The sequence below is a fragment of the Halichoerus grypus genome, chromosome X (genome assembly GCF_964656455.1).
Source record: "Halichoerus grypus chromosome X, mHalGry1.hap1.1, whole genome shotgun sequence".
NCBI classification, from domain to species: Eukaryota; Metazoa; Chordata; class Mammalia; order Carnivora; family Phocidae; genus Halichoerus; species Halichoerus grypus.
This window is the reverse complement of record NC_135727.1, coordinates 30,494,819-30,510,344: the sequence shown is the minus strand read 5'-3', so window position 1 is coordinate 30,510,344 and position 15,526 is coordinate 30,494,819. Positions and strand designations below refer to the sequence as shown.

Genomic DNA, 15,526 nt, shown 5'->3' with positions numbered 1-15,526 from the left:
GAGTATTCCTGACACACAACCATATGCCATCGCTCAGTCTGAGCTGGTGTCTTCCAGGCCCCAGAGGGGCACCTGAAAACAGCTGGGGTTCATGCGTGGCCCACGGCACTCGGGGCTGGTTCTACATACACCCCTTTCTGCTTCCCCTCACCCCTTCCTCCTCCTTTTTCTTAAAGCAAACAAACGAAGATGTAAGTTTCCCACTGGTTGTTCTTGGTCCTCAACACTGCAGGGGAGAGAGAGACTTAAGAGCCAATATGCTTTCTCGATGGATCCTCCTACGTAGCAGGCATCGGAAATTGGGACAGACTCAGAGTTGAGGTTTCCTGAGCCATATTTTATCACCCCTGTCTGCCTCTTCCTGTCTCCAAATTCAGCACCGTGAAACTCTGGCCTCTGGTCCAAGTGCCAAAAGGCGAGGAAAGGGGATTTTCAAACTGAACAGAGTGGAGACATGGGGAGAACTCCACTCCTTCTTCTTTTCTTTTTTTTTTTAAGATTTTATTTATTTATTTGACAGAAAGAGAGAGAGAGAGCTCAAGCAGGGTGGAGCAGCAGAGGGAGAGGGAGAAGCAGACTCCCTGCTGAGCAGGGAGCCCATCACGGGGCTCCATCCAACACCCTGGGACCTGAGCCAAAGACAGACACTTAACGGACTGAGCTACCCAGGCGCCCCCCTCCTCCTCCTATTTTTTTTTTTTTTTAATTAAGAGAGGGAGAGAGGGGCACCTGAGTGGCTCAGTGGGTTGAGCGTTGGACTCTTGGTTTCAGCTCAGGTCTGATCTCCGAGTCGTGGGATCGAGCCCCGCATCAGGCTCCACTCTAGGTGCGGGGTCTGCTTGGGTTTCTCTCCCCCTCTCCCTCTGCCCCCCCAACCAGCACTCTCTCTCTCTCTCTCTAAAATAAATGAATGGATAAATCTTTTGAAGAAGAGAGAGAGAGGGCAGGGGGAGGGGCAGAGGGAGAGAATCTTTTTTTTTTTTTTAGGGAGAGGGAGAGGTGGGGAAGAGGGGCAGAGGGTGAGGGTGAGGGAGAGAGAGAATCTTAAGCAAGCTCCACAACCAGTGTGGAGCCCTACAGAGACCTCGTTGCGGGGCTCGATCTCACAACTCCGAGATCATGACCTGAGCCGAAATCAAGAGTCAATGCTTAACCGACTGAGCCCCCCAGGCGCCCCTCCACACCTTATTCTTAAAGACTTCTTTCATTGTCAATAACTCACCAAGGACCTCCCGTGTCCCGCCCCCCAACTGTTACCTCCCACCTAGCCCAGTGCTGTAAAGAGCCCTAAATAGCCGAAGAGTATGGGCTTTATTCCCTAGGCAAAGGAGTTTGGGGGCCCTTTGAGTGTTTCGGGGGGGGAGAGCCACAATACAAGTAGCGTTTTTCAAAAGATCATTCCAGCTGCGGGACGTTTGATTGATTGGAGGAGTGAGGGAGCAGAGGCAGAGGACAGATGACTCCACTAACATGGAGTGACATCCAGGCAGAGTGACATCCGGGCACGGTGCCAATAAATGCTGGTTGAACTGAGCAGCTCTGACTTGGGACTCAGGAGGGAGGAACAAACTTGAGAGATGTCCTAAAGAAGGGGGATCACTCAGTCGGTGATTGGGTAAGGGGGAGTGAAGGGACAATCAAGGCTCCAGGGCTGCACGGTTCTGAGCCTGGGAGCTTGGATTGGGGGCCCCATGCCCAGAAAAGAGAAAAGCCAGGAAAGGGTGCTCGCTTAGTGGGGGAGGATTCTGGTCTTAAATAAGCTATTATGAAAACATTACATTTATCGGGGTTTTTATTTTCTTTTTTTTTTTAAAGATTTCATTTATTGGGCGCCTGGGTGGCTCAGTTCGTTAAGCAACTGCCTTCAGCTCAGGTCATGATCCTGGAGTCACTGGATCGAGTCCCACATCGGGCTCCCTGCTCGGCGGGGAGTCTGCTTCTCCCTCTGACCCTAACCCTTCTCATGTGCTCTCTCTCATTCTCTCTCTCTCAAATAAATAAATAAAATCTTTAAAAAAAAAAAGATTTTATTTATTTATTTGTGAGAGAGAGAGCCCAAGAGGGGGTAGGGTCAGAGGGAGAAGCAGACTCCCTGCCGAGCAGGGAGCCCAACTGGGACTCGATCCCGGCACTCCGGGATCATGACCTGAGCCGAAGGCAGTCACTTTACCAACTGAGCCACCCAGCCACCCCGGGGTTTTCATTTTCTAAAAAGGAAACAATGTTCACTGTAAAACTTTTAGAACACAGGGAAAAATGATAAACGAGAAAACAACAACCACTCATAACATTTATATGTGTTTCCCTCCAGTTTGCATACTTTTTGTTTCTTACAAAATAGGGATAATTCTGCAAATTCCTTTTCATAGCCTGACGCTTAATAGATTGTGGATGTTTCCTTGAGAAATTAAGCATACTTCTAAAACGTTATTTGTATTGGCCACATAGCATTCCACTGAGCCAATCTTCTACTGCTAGACATTCAGCATGTTTCCAAGTTTTAAACAATATAAACAATAATTCTCGTTCTTACAGGTTTGCATAGATCTTTGATTATTGGCTTAAGTGAAATTCCTAGGATTGAAGCTCACTGGGTCCAAGGGCACACACATTTGAAAGACTTTGGTACATACTGAGAAATCATTCAATAGAGAATAGTACAAACGTCTATTTCCGCCACAAATATGTGAGAGGGTCTGTTTACCTATACTTAGACCAACACTAAGTTTCTGAAGCTTTTTAACCACTGTGAAAAGAATCATTGAAAAATGGCATCACGTTTAATTTGCATTATATTAGTGAAGGTGAACATTCTTTTTATAGTTCAGCTCTATATGTGTTGTGTATATGTACACATATATGTGAGTTGCCTATTCATGTCCTTGCCCTTTTTTTTTAAATTGGTGTTTGTCTCTGTCTTATGGATTTGTAAAGGCATGTTTTTAAAAGATTTTATTTATTTATTTATTTATTTATTTATTTAAGAGAGAGAAAGAGCGAGAGCATGAGCTGGGGGAGGAGCAGAGGGAGAAGGCCAAGTAGATTCCAAGCTGAGCACAGAGCCCAACGCAGGGCTCTATCCCAGGACCCTGAGATCACGGCCTGAGCTGAAATCAAGAGTCAGACACTTAACTGACTGAGCCACCCAGGCGCCCCAAAGCATTTTGTATGTTAAGGAAAATAAGACAGTTTTGATTTTCTGGTGAGATATGCAGAAGAAATCCAACAATTACCCATATGGGATTGTAGGCTCAAGGAGAATTCAGGACTGGGGTATGAATTTAGGAGTGGGAGGTATGAAACTGGATGTGTTCTCCAAGAGATAGTACAGAAAAGAGCTGGAGATTGAATATAGGAAATGCCCACAAGTAAAGAATGGGAAGATGGAAAGGATTCTTCCATGAAAGGGAAATGATGAGAAAAATAAGAGATGACCCAATCATTTTCTAGCACCAGAGGCCGAGGTTGAAGTCAGGAAGAATTACAGAGAAATAACCACTAATCTGGAATTTGGTGAAGGTCACTGGTGACTTTAGAATCTTTATTTCTTCTGTATCTTTTTACCCAGTATCCATCCAATACACAGAAATTAACTGGAAGGTTTGGGGACAAGGGGACATGGGAGCTGGTTACTGTGTTTTTCTTGCTAAGATTTAAGAAGCAAACTTTTTGTCTCAGTGCTTATAGTCGAGAAAGCTTCAAAAATATATTTGTATATATATTTCCTGCTTTAGGAAATCCTGTCTAGCAAGCACCATTGACTCTTGTTTTGATAAATCTTATAAGATGTCAAGGTCATCATTATGAGTATTAGTCCTCATTGTTCAGAGCTAAATATGTAGAGGTAAAAAGGACACTGGACTGAATGTACACTGACCCCAGGACAGCCCCTGGAAGTTTCTGCCCCCTCCCTCATTAAAGCTCTGCTATCTTATCTCTTTCCTCTTTCTCCTTAAGGTGGCCTGATTAATTGAAGTCTTAATTACTCTGATTGCAGTTAATTTGAACGTTCCCTGGATTACAATGTGCACAAGAGAAGATGGAACTGACAACTTGGCTCAGAACTAATACCTCAAGATATCATCTTGAGTAGCAGGTGGTGGGTGCCATGTTTAAGGCTAGAACTGAGATGCCAGAAAGGCCACGGTCACCAAAATGTTAAAGGGCCCATCTCCGGCACGCGTGGGTGGCGTCTGCCTTCGGCTCAGGTCGTGATCCCAGGATCCTGGGATGGAGTCCCACGTCGGGCTCCCTGCTCAGCGGGGAGCCTGCTTCTCCCTCTGCTCCTCCTCCCCCATTTGTGTGCTATTTGAGAGAGTGAGAAAAAGCATGAGAGGGGGAGGGTCAGAGGGAGAAGCAGGCTCCCCGCTGAGCCAGGAGCCCGATGTGGGACCCGATCCCAGGACTCCGGGATCATGACCTGAGCCGAAGGCAGTCGCCTAACCAACTGAGCCACCCAGGCACCCCTAAAATCTTTTTTTTAAAGGGCCCATCTCCTGTCACCCTGCAACCTCCCCTAGGAATCTATCCTATAGAAACTCAATGTCTGTACAACGATCCATGTACAAGGAAATTCATTACAGCATTGATAATACTGAAAAACTAGAGGAAAAACCCATAAATGTCTGATAAAAGAAAAGTATTGAACTAAATTATAATACATGCACATTCTGGAATATTCTGCAGCCATTAAAAAGAATGTGGTAGGTCTTGGGGCACCTGGGTGGCTCAGTCCGTTGAGCACCCAACTCTTGGTTTCCGCTCAGGTCGTGATCTCAGGGTCGTGGGATCGAGCCCCACGTTGGGCTCCACACTCAGCGGGGGAGCCTGCTTAAGATTCTCTCTCTCCCTCTCCCTCTGCTTCTCCCCCCACTCATGTGCTCTCTCTCTCTCAATCTAAAATAAATAAATAGGGGTGCCTGGGTGTCTCAGTCGGTTAAGCGTCTACCTTCGGCTCAGGTCATGATCCCAAGGTCCTGGGATCGAGCCCCACCTTGGGCTCCCTGCTCAGGGAGGAGCCTGCTTCTCCCTCTCCCTCTCCTTCTGCTGCTCCCCCTACTTGTGCTCTCTCTCTGTGTCAAGTAAGTAAATAAAATCTTTTTAAAAAATAAATAAATAAATAAATCCTTAAAAAAGAAGAAGAATGCAGCAGGTAAGCTCCAATGCAAATATCTCCAAGACATATTATAACGTAGAAAAAAGAAGATGTAGAACAACAAGCACGCGGGGGGGGTCCATGTATGCAAAAAAGCCCCATATATATGTGTGTTTGCACATAAATGTATGTGAGTGCGTGGAGAGGAGCCAGAAAAGATCCCACCAAACCAGGAACGTCGGTGGCTACCTCAGGGGAGCGGAGTGGAAACAGGGGCTTACTCAGGGGGCTAGTCAGTATGCTTCCTTATCGTGTGATCTTTTTACAGCATGAATGTATTCACACATTACCCGTGTCATTTAAAAACATTTTTAATACAAGAAAAAAGAGTTCTCACTCAGCTTTGCAGCAGGGGTAATTACGATGCAGAGTCTGAGAAGAGCTAAAAGGAAGGCAAAATGAAAGAGTGCTCCTGAGAATTGAGAGAGCCCCCCTCCCTCCGCTCCCCAATTACATTTCCTGTTTTCTCCCCATCTGCAGTCACCTGCGGTTTGAAATACGTTATACCACATTTCATATCACGGGCAGAAACACGGCTCTCTTTCTCTTCCGCCTCCTCCCCTGGGGACACACCAATTTCATTTTTTAATTGAATATTCAAAGGTTCATGTTACGAAGAACGAGTTATGGCCGTTCCAGCTGTGCATCTTGCTCCCACCGCTGTTATTCTGAAAATAAAGAGTCCCATAAGCACCCCAATGGGCAACCCCTGTCCCCCTGTACCGGTCCCCCCGGCCCCTCTTCCAACCTTAGCGGTAGAAGAAGCGAGCAGTGCTTGAGGCCTCTGGGAACTGAGCTTCCTGCCTCCGTTTCGAGCTGGGGTGGGTGGCTACGTTAGTAGCCGACATGTTAAAGGAGGAAACCAAAACAAGGCCCCTGGCTGGCTCAGTGGGTAGAGCATGGGACTCTTGATCTCGGGGTCAGGGGTTCAAGCCCCACATTGGAGGTAGAGATTACTTAAATAAATAAATAAGTACAGAAGTATGAGACCAAAACAAAAAGGTTGGAACGCATCGCCGACGACTGGCCTGTCCCTAAACTTTCTCCTCTGGCCTCTGCACATTGTAGATACACTGAAATAGGATTCGCTCCAGCAGCCTCACATGTCACTTACTGGTGGGCCTGATCTCTTCCATGTTTCCTTTCTCTATCTCCATCCCAGCCCTGAATGCCGATCTTTGGGGGGTGGGGGCAAAGGGAGAGGGAGAGAGAGAGAATCTTATGCAGGCTCCACGCCCAGTGCAGAACCTGATGTGGGGGTCGATCTCACCACCCTGAGATCATGACCTGAGCTGAAATCAAGAGCTGGGTGCTTAACCGACTGAGCCACCCAGGCGCCCCTAAATACCGACCTTTGATAGACCCTGCAAACCCTCAGGATGATCAAAATCAATTAATAGTTCAAGGACGCACAATGGAATATTAAGCAGCTGATAAAAATATTTTCTAAGAATATTTAGTGACATGGGAAAATGATCACCAAATAGGCAAATAACAAAACAAAACAAAACCCTGTATATACAGGATCATTCCAATCATGGGGGGACGTGTATATGTATTTTTTAAAGCGTGGAAGAATATACAGTTGACCCTTGAACAGCACGGTTTGAACTGCCTGGGTCCACTTATACATGGATTTTTTTCCATAAATACAAGACAGGGGTGTAAATGTGTTTTCCCTTCCTTATGGTTTTCTTTCTTTTTCTTTTTTTTTTTTTTTTAAGATTTTATTTACTTATTAGAGCAAGAGGGAGCGGGGGGGAGGGGAGGCAGAGGGAGAGAGAGAGAATCTCAAGCGGACTCCACACTGAGCTCGGAGCCGATGTGGGACTTGATCTCACGACCCTGAGATCATGACCTGAGCCGAAATCAAGAACTGGATGCTTAACCAACTGAGCCACCCGGGCGTCCCCCTTATGGTTTTCTTGATAACATTTTATTTTCTCTAGCTTACTTGATTTTAAGACTCCAGTATGTCATACAGATAACATACAAAATACGTGCTAGTCTTACTATTTCTGTTATCGGTAAGGCTTCCAGTCAGCAGTAGGCTGTTAGTAGTTAAGTTTTGGGGGAGATGAAAGTTATACGTGGATTCTTCACTGTGCGGGAGTCGGCGCCCGCAACCTCTGTGTTGTTCAAAGGTCAACGTTACACCAAAATGGTGACAACAGTTACTTTTGGGTGGAGGGAATGTAGGTGTTGTTGCTTTTCTGTGTCTTCCAAATTTTCAACCTTTTGGGGGGGGCAGATTTTACTTTTATAATCAGAATAGAAATGTTATTTTTTTTAAAAAAAGATTCTATAATCATACTTTCCTAGGCAGGAAAGTAGCCTCAGATATTCTGGCAAAATCTTCAACCACAACTACCAGAAAGGTGCTTTACATACAGATCATCAGAAAATCCGGTTAAGTAGTCTGCTTTGGGGCAGTTTTATTGTCCGTACACATTTATTTTACCAATAATGCAACAAAGCCCTATTATTATCCTTACTGTAACATCATACATACATAACTTATTATTTTACAGTATAACTTATTATTATAAGGGTTGACGGGAACCAGAAGTCAAATCACATATCCTGAAACATGCAGCAAAACTGCTTGCTGAAGTAATCAGGTGGATGGGAGCCCTATCCGCTGCGTCCAGTCAGGGGAGTGGATGCCACTGTATTATCGGCCTTAAGAACCACAAAAACACTGATAAGTTCCCAGAGGTTAAAAAAAACCCTCCAGTGTGCCTCACACACCAAATGTCAGGATTTCCCTCCTGCCGATTAAGCCGGGCTAAGAGGAAACTGACAAGAGTAGCAATGCCCTGAATTGGGAGAGAGACATTTGGGGGCCTTTCCAAGGAGCAAATAAGCCTTGCGGACACTGGCCTTTCAGTGGGGGAGAAGCTTCGGCGACCCTGGGGAAGCACAAAGGAAAACTTCCTTACCATACAGGGAGAAGGTCCATTTTTGGCAAATCCAGTAGATGAAACTCTGGACTTTAATACACCAGATCAATTCCCGAGTGGCTTTTCATTCTATAAAAGGATTCGCAGCAGGATTCCATTAAATGGCCAGCTCGCCTAGTGCATTTAAAACAGGATTCAAATACAGAAATCCCGCCGTCATGTACTTTTATAGGAAGACAATAGCTATATACACCTACATGGACAGACTCTCTGAACGGCTCTTTCTGCTCCGCTGACAGGGATCCTGCTGAGCTCAAAGCACAGACTTGCCTTTTCCACAACTCGCTCCCCACCCCGCTGGAGGAGTCATAGCAGGGACGAGGTGGAGTTCAAGTGGGCCAACTCAGTTGGAAGCAGAAGCGGCAAGAGCCTACGAGAAATTAAGCCGGAGAACCAGGAAACCGAAGGAAGGTACAGCGTTAGAGCTGATCACGCCCTTAAGGCTCACCTACTCCAACCCGCTCGGTTTACAGAAGGGGAAACAGAGACTCAGACAGAGGAAGTGACTTGTCCGGAGTCACAGAGGGATTTCGGGGCAGAGAGCGGTGCGGGGCTCTGGGGCCCCATCACCGACTGCCGCTTCCCAATGGAAAAGCTTGACTCCACGCTGGCAGGTATATTCCTTCAAGCTGCTGAAGTTTGGGGGCATTGGGCTGGTGGCTTAAGGACAGTCAAGAGGGACAACGGTCGTGGATCACGACCTGGACCCCTGTGTGCTCACCAAGGTGGCTCTGGCCCACGGAAGGCAACTGAGGCAGCGGATGCCATGGAGAGGCTGGGACCCTTCTCCTGCGTGCTCTCTTGTCATTTGCCTCTCTTCTGACTTGGGCCTAACTAAGCCTGAGCCCCAGGGCGACCTAACCCAACTGGCCAGATTCTAGGTGAAAACCAGTTCCACCTCAGGCCAGGGGCAACTCCTGCTGGGAAGGGGTCACCTTTCCCACATAAAGCCAGACAGATTCCCTTCCAGCCAGGCTCTTTAAACAGAGTTTTCGAGGTGTTCTGGCCACTGTTATCTCCAATCTGCTTTAAAAAAAAAGAAAAGAAAAGAAAAGAAAAAAGGTTTACTCACAGGCCTCTGGATGAATGCCCAACTGTCCTCTAGGGAGCCTGAATTTGCCTCTGCCTCCATCTGGTCCCATTTAAAGTGGATCTGAAAAAACCCAGTTCCTGCCTCCGCGCCGGTGTTCAGAGCCGGGGCCTCCGCTGGGAAAGGAAACTCAGCACCGCCTCACACCTCATCAGGGTCAGAAAGCAGAGATCTGCTCCCATTACCCCAGGGCCTTCATGAGGGGGTCACAGGGGGGCCCTGCCAGGAGAAACCTGAGCCCTGAGTCCTGTCCCCCCCTCCCCCTGCCGGAGAAGGCCTGCAAATCTTTTCCCCAGTCACCTTTAAGTGAGTGGAACGAATGACCCAAGTCCAGGGCCAACGGAGAGCACGCGGCATAATTCAGCAGATGGCTGCCTCTAATGGGGAGACCCCGAGCAAGAGGATAACATTATTTCTCACCCTCCTGAGCATGTGGCCTCCTTCCTCTTGCAGGCAGCGGAGAAACCCACAGTTTCAAATCCCAGCAGCAGAAGCCTCCTCCTGCCAAACCGAGGAGGAAGGGTCTGTGTTTCTAATTTATTCTGCTCCCCCCCCCAAAGTTGTTACTTAAAATAATCCATCATTACATGGCTGGTGGCTCCAAGATTTTTATTTAAAGCAATATGGGAAGAAAGAAAAAGAAAACCCACACATAACCCATGACGGTGCTATCTGGGATTGAAGCTGAGAATCTTTTTACCATCACGGAGTCTTCGAGGCACCCAAGTATACTCTTCTCTGGCTCCCCACGGGTGCGCTGGGGTAGGGGGAATGCAGTGAAGAGAGGGGGAAGTTAGGGTCTGGCAGGAGTTTTATTTCTCAGAAACGTCATGAAAAGGGCAGGTTTGGTTGTTTTGAACATATCTGTGTCATCCGGCGTGTGTCTCGTTGTTTCATCCACCGAGCAGCACTAACACTTTGGACTACGTCCCTTGGTCTCCCTGTACCCATAAAAGAAGAAGACATGAATACTTGTCCAGGAAATATAGATGAAAGCGTTTTGAGGCCATTGAAAGAAACATGTTACACTTATCCACGGTATTCTCTTTCCTTTCTTTTCTCTTTCTCTTTCTTGAATGTGGTCTTAAGAGTACACGCAACTTAAAAGCCCTTCTCAATTGTTCGGGCTAATACGAAACCATGGCTCTGATAATCCAGAAACCCAGGCAAGTCTAGAAATCAGTCCTATTTAGTTTTGGAATACCTTTTTCCAGGGGCTTATCTTCCTAATTAGTTTTGCTCAGACTCATGCAACGGGTTTGTTCCCTTAGGGCACACAAAGGGAGGGGCCGCGCTGGGTAACAAAGCCAGCAATTAACAGAAAATTTACAGCAGAGACTCCGCAAGGTAAATGCTATGCACATGACTGCAGATCAAAATCTCATTATCCTACACAGACAAATCGCTCAGCTGTAATGCAGTTTTGTAATAAGAACACTGCTAACACCCAACATTTCCAGGATTTAGGAAATGAAAGGAAACGGGGCTGATTCCTGCCTGTCATCTGGAAGCTCTCAGAGGGCATGGTCCTGTGTGCCTTGGCACCACCATATCCCCAGCACCTGGCACAGGGCCTGGCAGAACTGGTGCCCAATCAACACGTGTTGAAGGAATGAATGAGAATAGAAGTGTGTGAATTAACAAATGAAATGTTCCCAGCCCAGGGGCAGAGTGAGAGCTCACCCATCTTCACACCCACCCCCTTTCTTAGCTGAAGCCCTCAGGAGGCCTTTCCTGTCACCCACCGCCCCCACTGGAGGCTGGAATGGGTTCGCTTGTAATGAATTCTTACAGCAGGAAGCAGCTCTGCTGCGCAGCACTGATCACAATGATAATTATATAGTTATTTAAGTCTGCCTCCACCTACTAGATCGTAAACTCCTCGAGGGAAGGGGCCCGTAAGCGTTTGGTGGTGGGGGCGAGGGGACATTGCCGTTCCCCGCCCCCCAACTTTTTCTTTGGAAAAGTCTCAAACACAGAAAAGTTAGAAAATGGTACCATGATCACCAATGGACCCTTGGTTTAGATTCAATCATTTTTTAATATTTGGGGCCATGTGAATTTTCTTTTTATGTTTAAAGATTTATTTATTTGAGAGTGCACGTGCGTGCGAGCAGGGGTGCAGAAAGGGCAGAGGCAGAGAGAGAATCTCAAGCAGACTCCCCGCTGAGCACGGAGAGGGGGGGCCCCACCCCCCCACCCCAATGCGGGGCTTGATCCCACGATCCCGAGATCACGACCTGAGCTGAAATCAAGAGTCAGCCGCTCAACAGACTGAGCCACCCGGGCGCCCCAGCCATGTAAATTTTCTTCTGTGCTGTATCCTCAGTGGAGGTATGGGTACATACTGGGGTTGTGCTCTCCCTGCTTGGGCTAGAATATTACTTTTAGTGTGAGGTGGTACCGATGGCTGAGGCAGGGAGCTTCCAGGAGAATCGAGGGTAGGTGCCATTTGGTAGCAAGACCAGAATGCAGAGGCAGGCTTCTCCCAGCCTGTAGGCAGTTGCCCTGAGATACCTGCCCCAGACCAACCCCAGGTAGGGCAGATCTTTCTTTTTTTTCTTTAATATAAATTTTTTTTAAGATTTTATTTATTTGAGAGAGAGAGAGAAAGTGAGAGAGCACGAGAGGGGGCAAGGTCAGAGGGAGAAGCAGACTCCCTGCTGAGCAGGGAGCCCAATGTGGGACTCGATCCTGGGACTCCGGGATCATGACCTGAGCCAAAGGCAGTCGCTTAACCGACTGAGCCAGCCAGGTGTCTGCCCCCCCGCCCTCCCTGCAAGATCTTTCATCAGGGAGAAAGACCATTACCTGGCTGCCACCGGAGGAGAGCATCACTGTCCACATTGGGGTACTGGTTCAAGCCCGAATCAACGAGCCATTCCTTCTATGGGCCAACACTTAAGTCTGGACCCCAAAATGCAACACTGAAAGAAACAGCTCAATGAAAAAGCCAGAAGCAGCAGCCCCTGAGGCCTGGGCTGTGCCTTGCTAGGTGACCTTGGACAAGTCATGTAACCTCAAAGAGTATATATTAATAGCAGCCCAAGCCACCTCACAGGCAGGGACTGGGAGTGGGGACATCCCAAGAATCTTCTATAGTTCTCTAATTATTTCACAGTGTCCACAATCTGTCTCCAACTAGACCATAAGCTTAAAAGCCAGGAACTATGTCTACTAACTTTTTTTTTTTTTGTCAAGTTGACCAGGGCTAGCCATACTGCTGGACACTTATCAGTCAGAAGTCAGTGAGTGGACACAACGGAGAAATAGTTTTGCCATACAGAATCTTCACAGTGTTCATTCAGATGGGATGGGACTATATTGAGTACACAAGAGCTGAACTTCCAAGCGACATGCATGTCCAAGTAAGGGTCCTATCCAACAACTCCATGGCCTGTTTTAAGTCACTAATTATGTTACCTTACTAGCCACGGTGACCTTCAACTGATTCTGGAAAGAATACCCCCCACACGCACACACCAGAGCACTGCTTGGATGGCACCATGTCTCAGAGCTCCTCCAAAAGAACTCCTACGCTAGGCACACTTAGGCTGATTCTCCAGGCTTCTCTTCCCAAACCCTGGATGTGTGTTCTTTGGAAGAAACAAGCAGCAACCAGACATCCAAGGTCTCCTGAGTTAATTCCATCTTCCCCTGGTGAATTACAACTTCTTGCAGACACAAAGGAGAGCAGAGAGACAAATGACACATAAACAAGAGCTTTACAGACTGGGGGAGGGGGGGCAGGGAGAGTGACGTCAGTTTTCCCAGAAACCCATTTATCCTGATAACAAGGTCTCAAGTGCTTGGGCTGCTCTTTGAGCTTCAGAATCTGGCGTACAATTATGTTCTTCATCATACAGTATGGGCAAGGCCAGCCAGAGCAAACTGGAACCATGCAAAGCAAACCAAATGGCCCTAAATCACCCCCACCCCCCATCTGCCAAACAAAGGGGACCTCTGGGTTGCCTCAGTCCGCCTGAAGTGAAACACAACCTTCTGGAATGTTCCCCGTTACAACAGCAATCCTAATCCAGGCAAGGGGGACTGGTGACAGAGCAAGGACAGGTCGATGCAAATTAATTAGCTGACAAGAAAAAATCATTAGCATCCTTTTTGGTCACTAAAGATGGAGAAAGTATAAGCCAGGAGACTAATCCCTCTACTTAAGCCATGCCATTTCTAAAATGCAGGTAACAGGGAGCAGAAAAACACTCTGGGAACCTTCAAAATGCCACAGCAATAAATATGACAGTGCCAATCTTAGAAGAGAATTCTCTCAAATTCCATTATCACAGAGCCTTGTCTATTTACTCCTCGCCCTTCCACATCATGACTGCATAAAGAGCTGGTGCTGGGGTCTGCAGGGGTTGGGGAGGTTCAAAAGCAATCACCCTACCCTTCCAGACAGGGACAAGAGGGTGGAATAAATTCATATATATCCTGTAGAGAAAATACTACCAGATTCCAGATTCAGATTTTGAAAACAAAAACAAATCAATTTCAATTACACCAAATACCTAGAGGCTTTTTTTTTTTTTGCACCGGAATTGCATGGACTATTTCCCTAAATAAGTAAGCCACAAGGTTTAAAAACTTGTGTGTGTGTGTGTGTGTGTGTGCAGTTCGGAGATTTTCATCCAGTACTATTTGGTGTTATGGGGTTCACCTACCTCTACTTCACTCTCCCTCACCACAGAGTGTGGGTAATTGTGGGCTTCTGAAGACCCCAGATACCCATGGATGAACAGAAAGGCTAGATTGTTACCCCCAAATGGAATCATCCCCTCCCTTTACAACCAAACTTCTGGTCTAAAAAAAAACCCAAACAAATATGAAGCCTCAGGTCACTTCGGTGTGATTTCTCTGAACATCCCAGGCTGGAAAACTTCAGTTCTTTAAAAGAAGGTGTTTTTTGTTTGTTTGTTTTTGTTTTTTCCAGAGTCTGCTGCCAACAAAAAGAGAGACGGCACCGCTTTTGCAAGCCTCACACTAATTTTCCTGAGTCCCCGTAGAAGGAAGCCAGCTCCACAGGTTTTGGCATACAAGCCCAGTTACACTGAACACGCCCCCGGGGCAGACCCCCAGAGGCCCGCATAGCCAGAAACATGCCAAAATACGCAGCCAGCCACCTACAGCCCAGCGAGCTACACACACGCACACGCACACGCACACACGGGACCCAGAGGCACCCAGCACAGGCAGAGAGGGGCCGGGACACACGGACACACGCCACGGAGGTGAGCGCCCACAGAGAACCAGGCGGACTCCTCCACGGTCACAGACAGCCCCGGCGCCGCCGCCCGCCCGGGAGGCACGAGTGCGCGCGCGTGCACTCAGACGCACACGGTGATACACACACACAGACGCAGTCACATATGTAATGCATATGGAGAAACCCTACCCCAGCCAGTCACCTCCCCGCCCCCCCCACCACTCACCGCCTCCTGCCCGGGGCTCACCCCAGCCCCGCGCCCCTCTTCCGCAGGAGGCCCGGGTCCCGCGGGGGGAGCGGAGGGGGGACGCTGGGCGCAGGGGCGCGGCCCGACGGCCGGAGGAAGCGAGACCGGGGGGCCTGGGACCCCGAGGGCTCGGCGGCTCGCTCGGCCATTCATTCGGCAACGCCCCGGCGGCGCGGCGGCAGCTGCAGCGAGGGAGGCGGCGGCGCTCACTGCAGCTCTTGGGCAATGCAAGTTCAGCTGCCGGCCCGCAGCCTCCGCCAGGGCCCCCCCCCCACCCGCCCGCCACCGGCGCTCTCGGGGACAGGCTGGGGGAGTGAGCCGCTGACCCCGGGAGCAGAAGTCCCGCCGCGCCTTGGCTCCTGGATGCTGCCCGCTGCCCTCGCCGCGGCCGCGGCGCCGGCCGGGTCTCCTCCGCCCTTGCCAGGCCCCCGGCCTCGGCGCCGGCACCCCAGCTCCGCACTCACCACCTGGCGAGCTATATCGGTCGCTGCCATCGCTCCTGCGTCCGCCAGGGCTGCCACGGGTGCCGCCGCAACCGGAGCTACAGCACAAGAAACAGCGGAGCTCCTCCGACAAAGAGAAAGTGTTACACTTCGGGCGCGACCAAGTCCGGTGGGGGGAGGTGCGAGGGAGGGGCCCCCGCGCCGCTGCTCCAACCCCAACCTCCCCTCTATCGCCCACCCCCTCGGAAGTAGGGTACGGGGAGGGGGCGGGTTTCACGCGCCGCTTCCCCCTGCGGCGAGCCCAGTTCCAGTTCTCCCTGCAACCTCAGCTGTAGGCCTTGGCGGAGGGGGGCGGGGGCTCCCCTCGGTGACCACGTCCTCTGCCCCCCCCCGCCACTGGGCTCCGTGGT

At 49.1% G+C, this 15,526-nt stretch overlaps 1 protein-coding gene across 9 annotated transcripts in view; it reads right to left on the bottom strand.

The window, feature by feature from the left end:
• Positions 1–15,296, bottom strand: part of SEPTIN6 (septin 6) — a 64,910-nt gene extending 49,614 nt beyond the window's left edge. For 5 of the 9 annotated variants that reach the window (XR_013444831.1, XM_078065319.1, XM_078065317.1 and 2 more), the window contains exons 1-2: positions 9,629–9,655; positions 9,191–9,271 (exon numbers count right to left, since the gene is read on the bottom strand). Coding sequence is in view for 8 of the 9 variants with exons in the window: in XM_078065319.1 (XP_077921445.1) it covers positions 9,191–9,271; positions 9,629–9,640 (93 nt within the window). In the remaining variant the exon portion in view is untranslated. Of the gene's footprint in view, positions 1–5,639; positions 5,688–8,097; positions 8,188–8,315; positions 8,426–9,190; positions 9,272–9,628; positions 9,687–15,137 lie in introns of those variants that run through there. The other 4 variants (XM_078065313.1, XM_078065316.1, XM_078065315.1 and 1 more) reach the window with 4 other exon arrangements.
• Between the last annotated feature and the right edge of the window lie 230 nt (positions 15,297–15,526).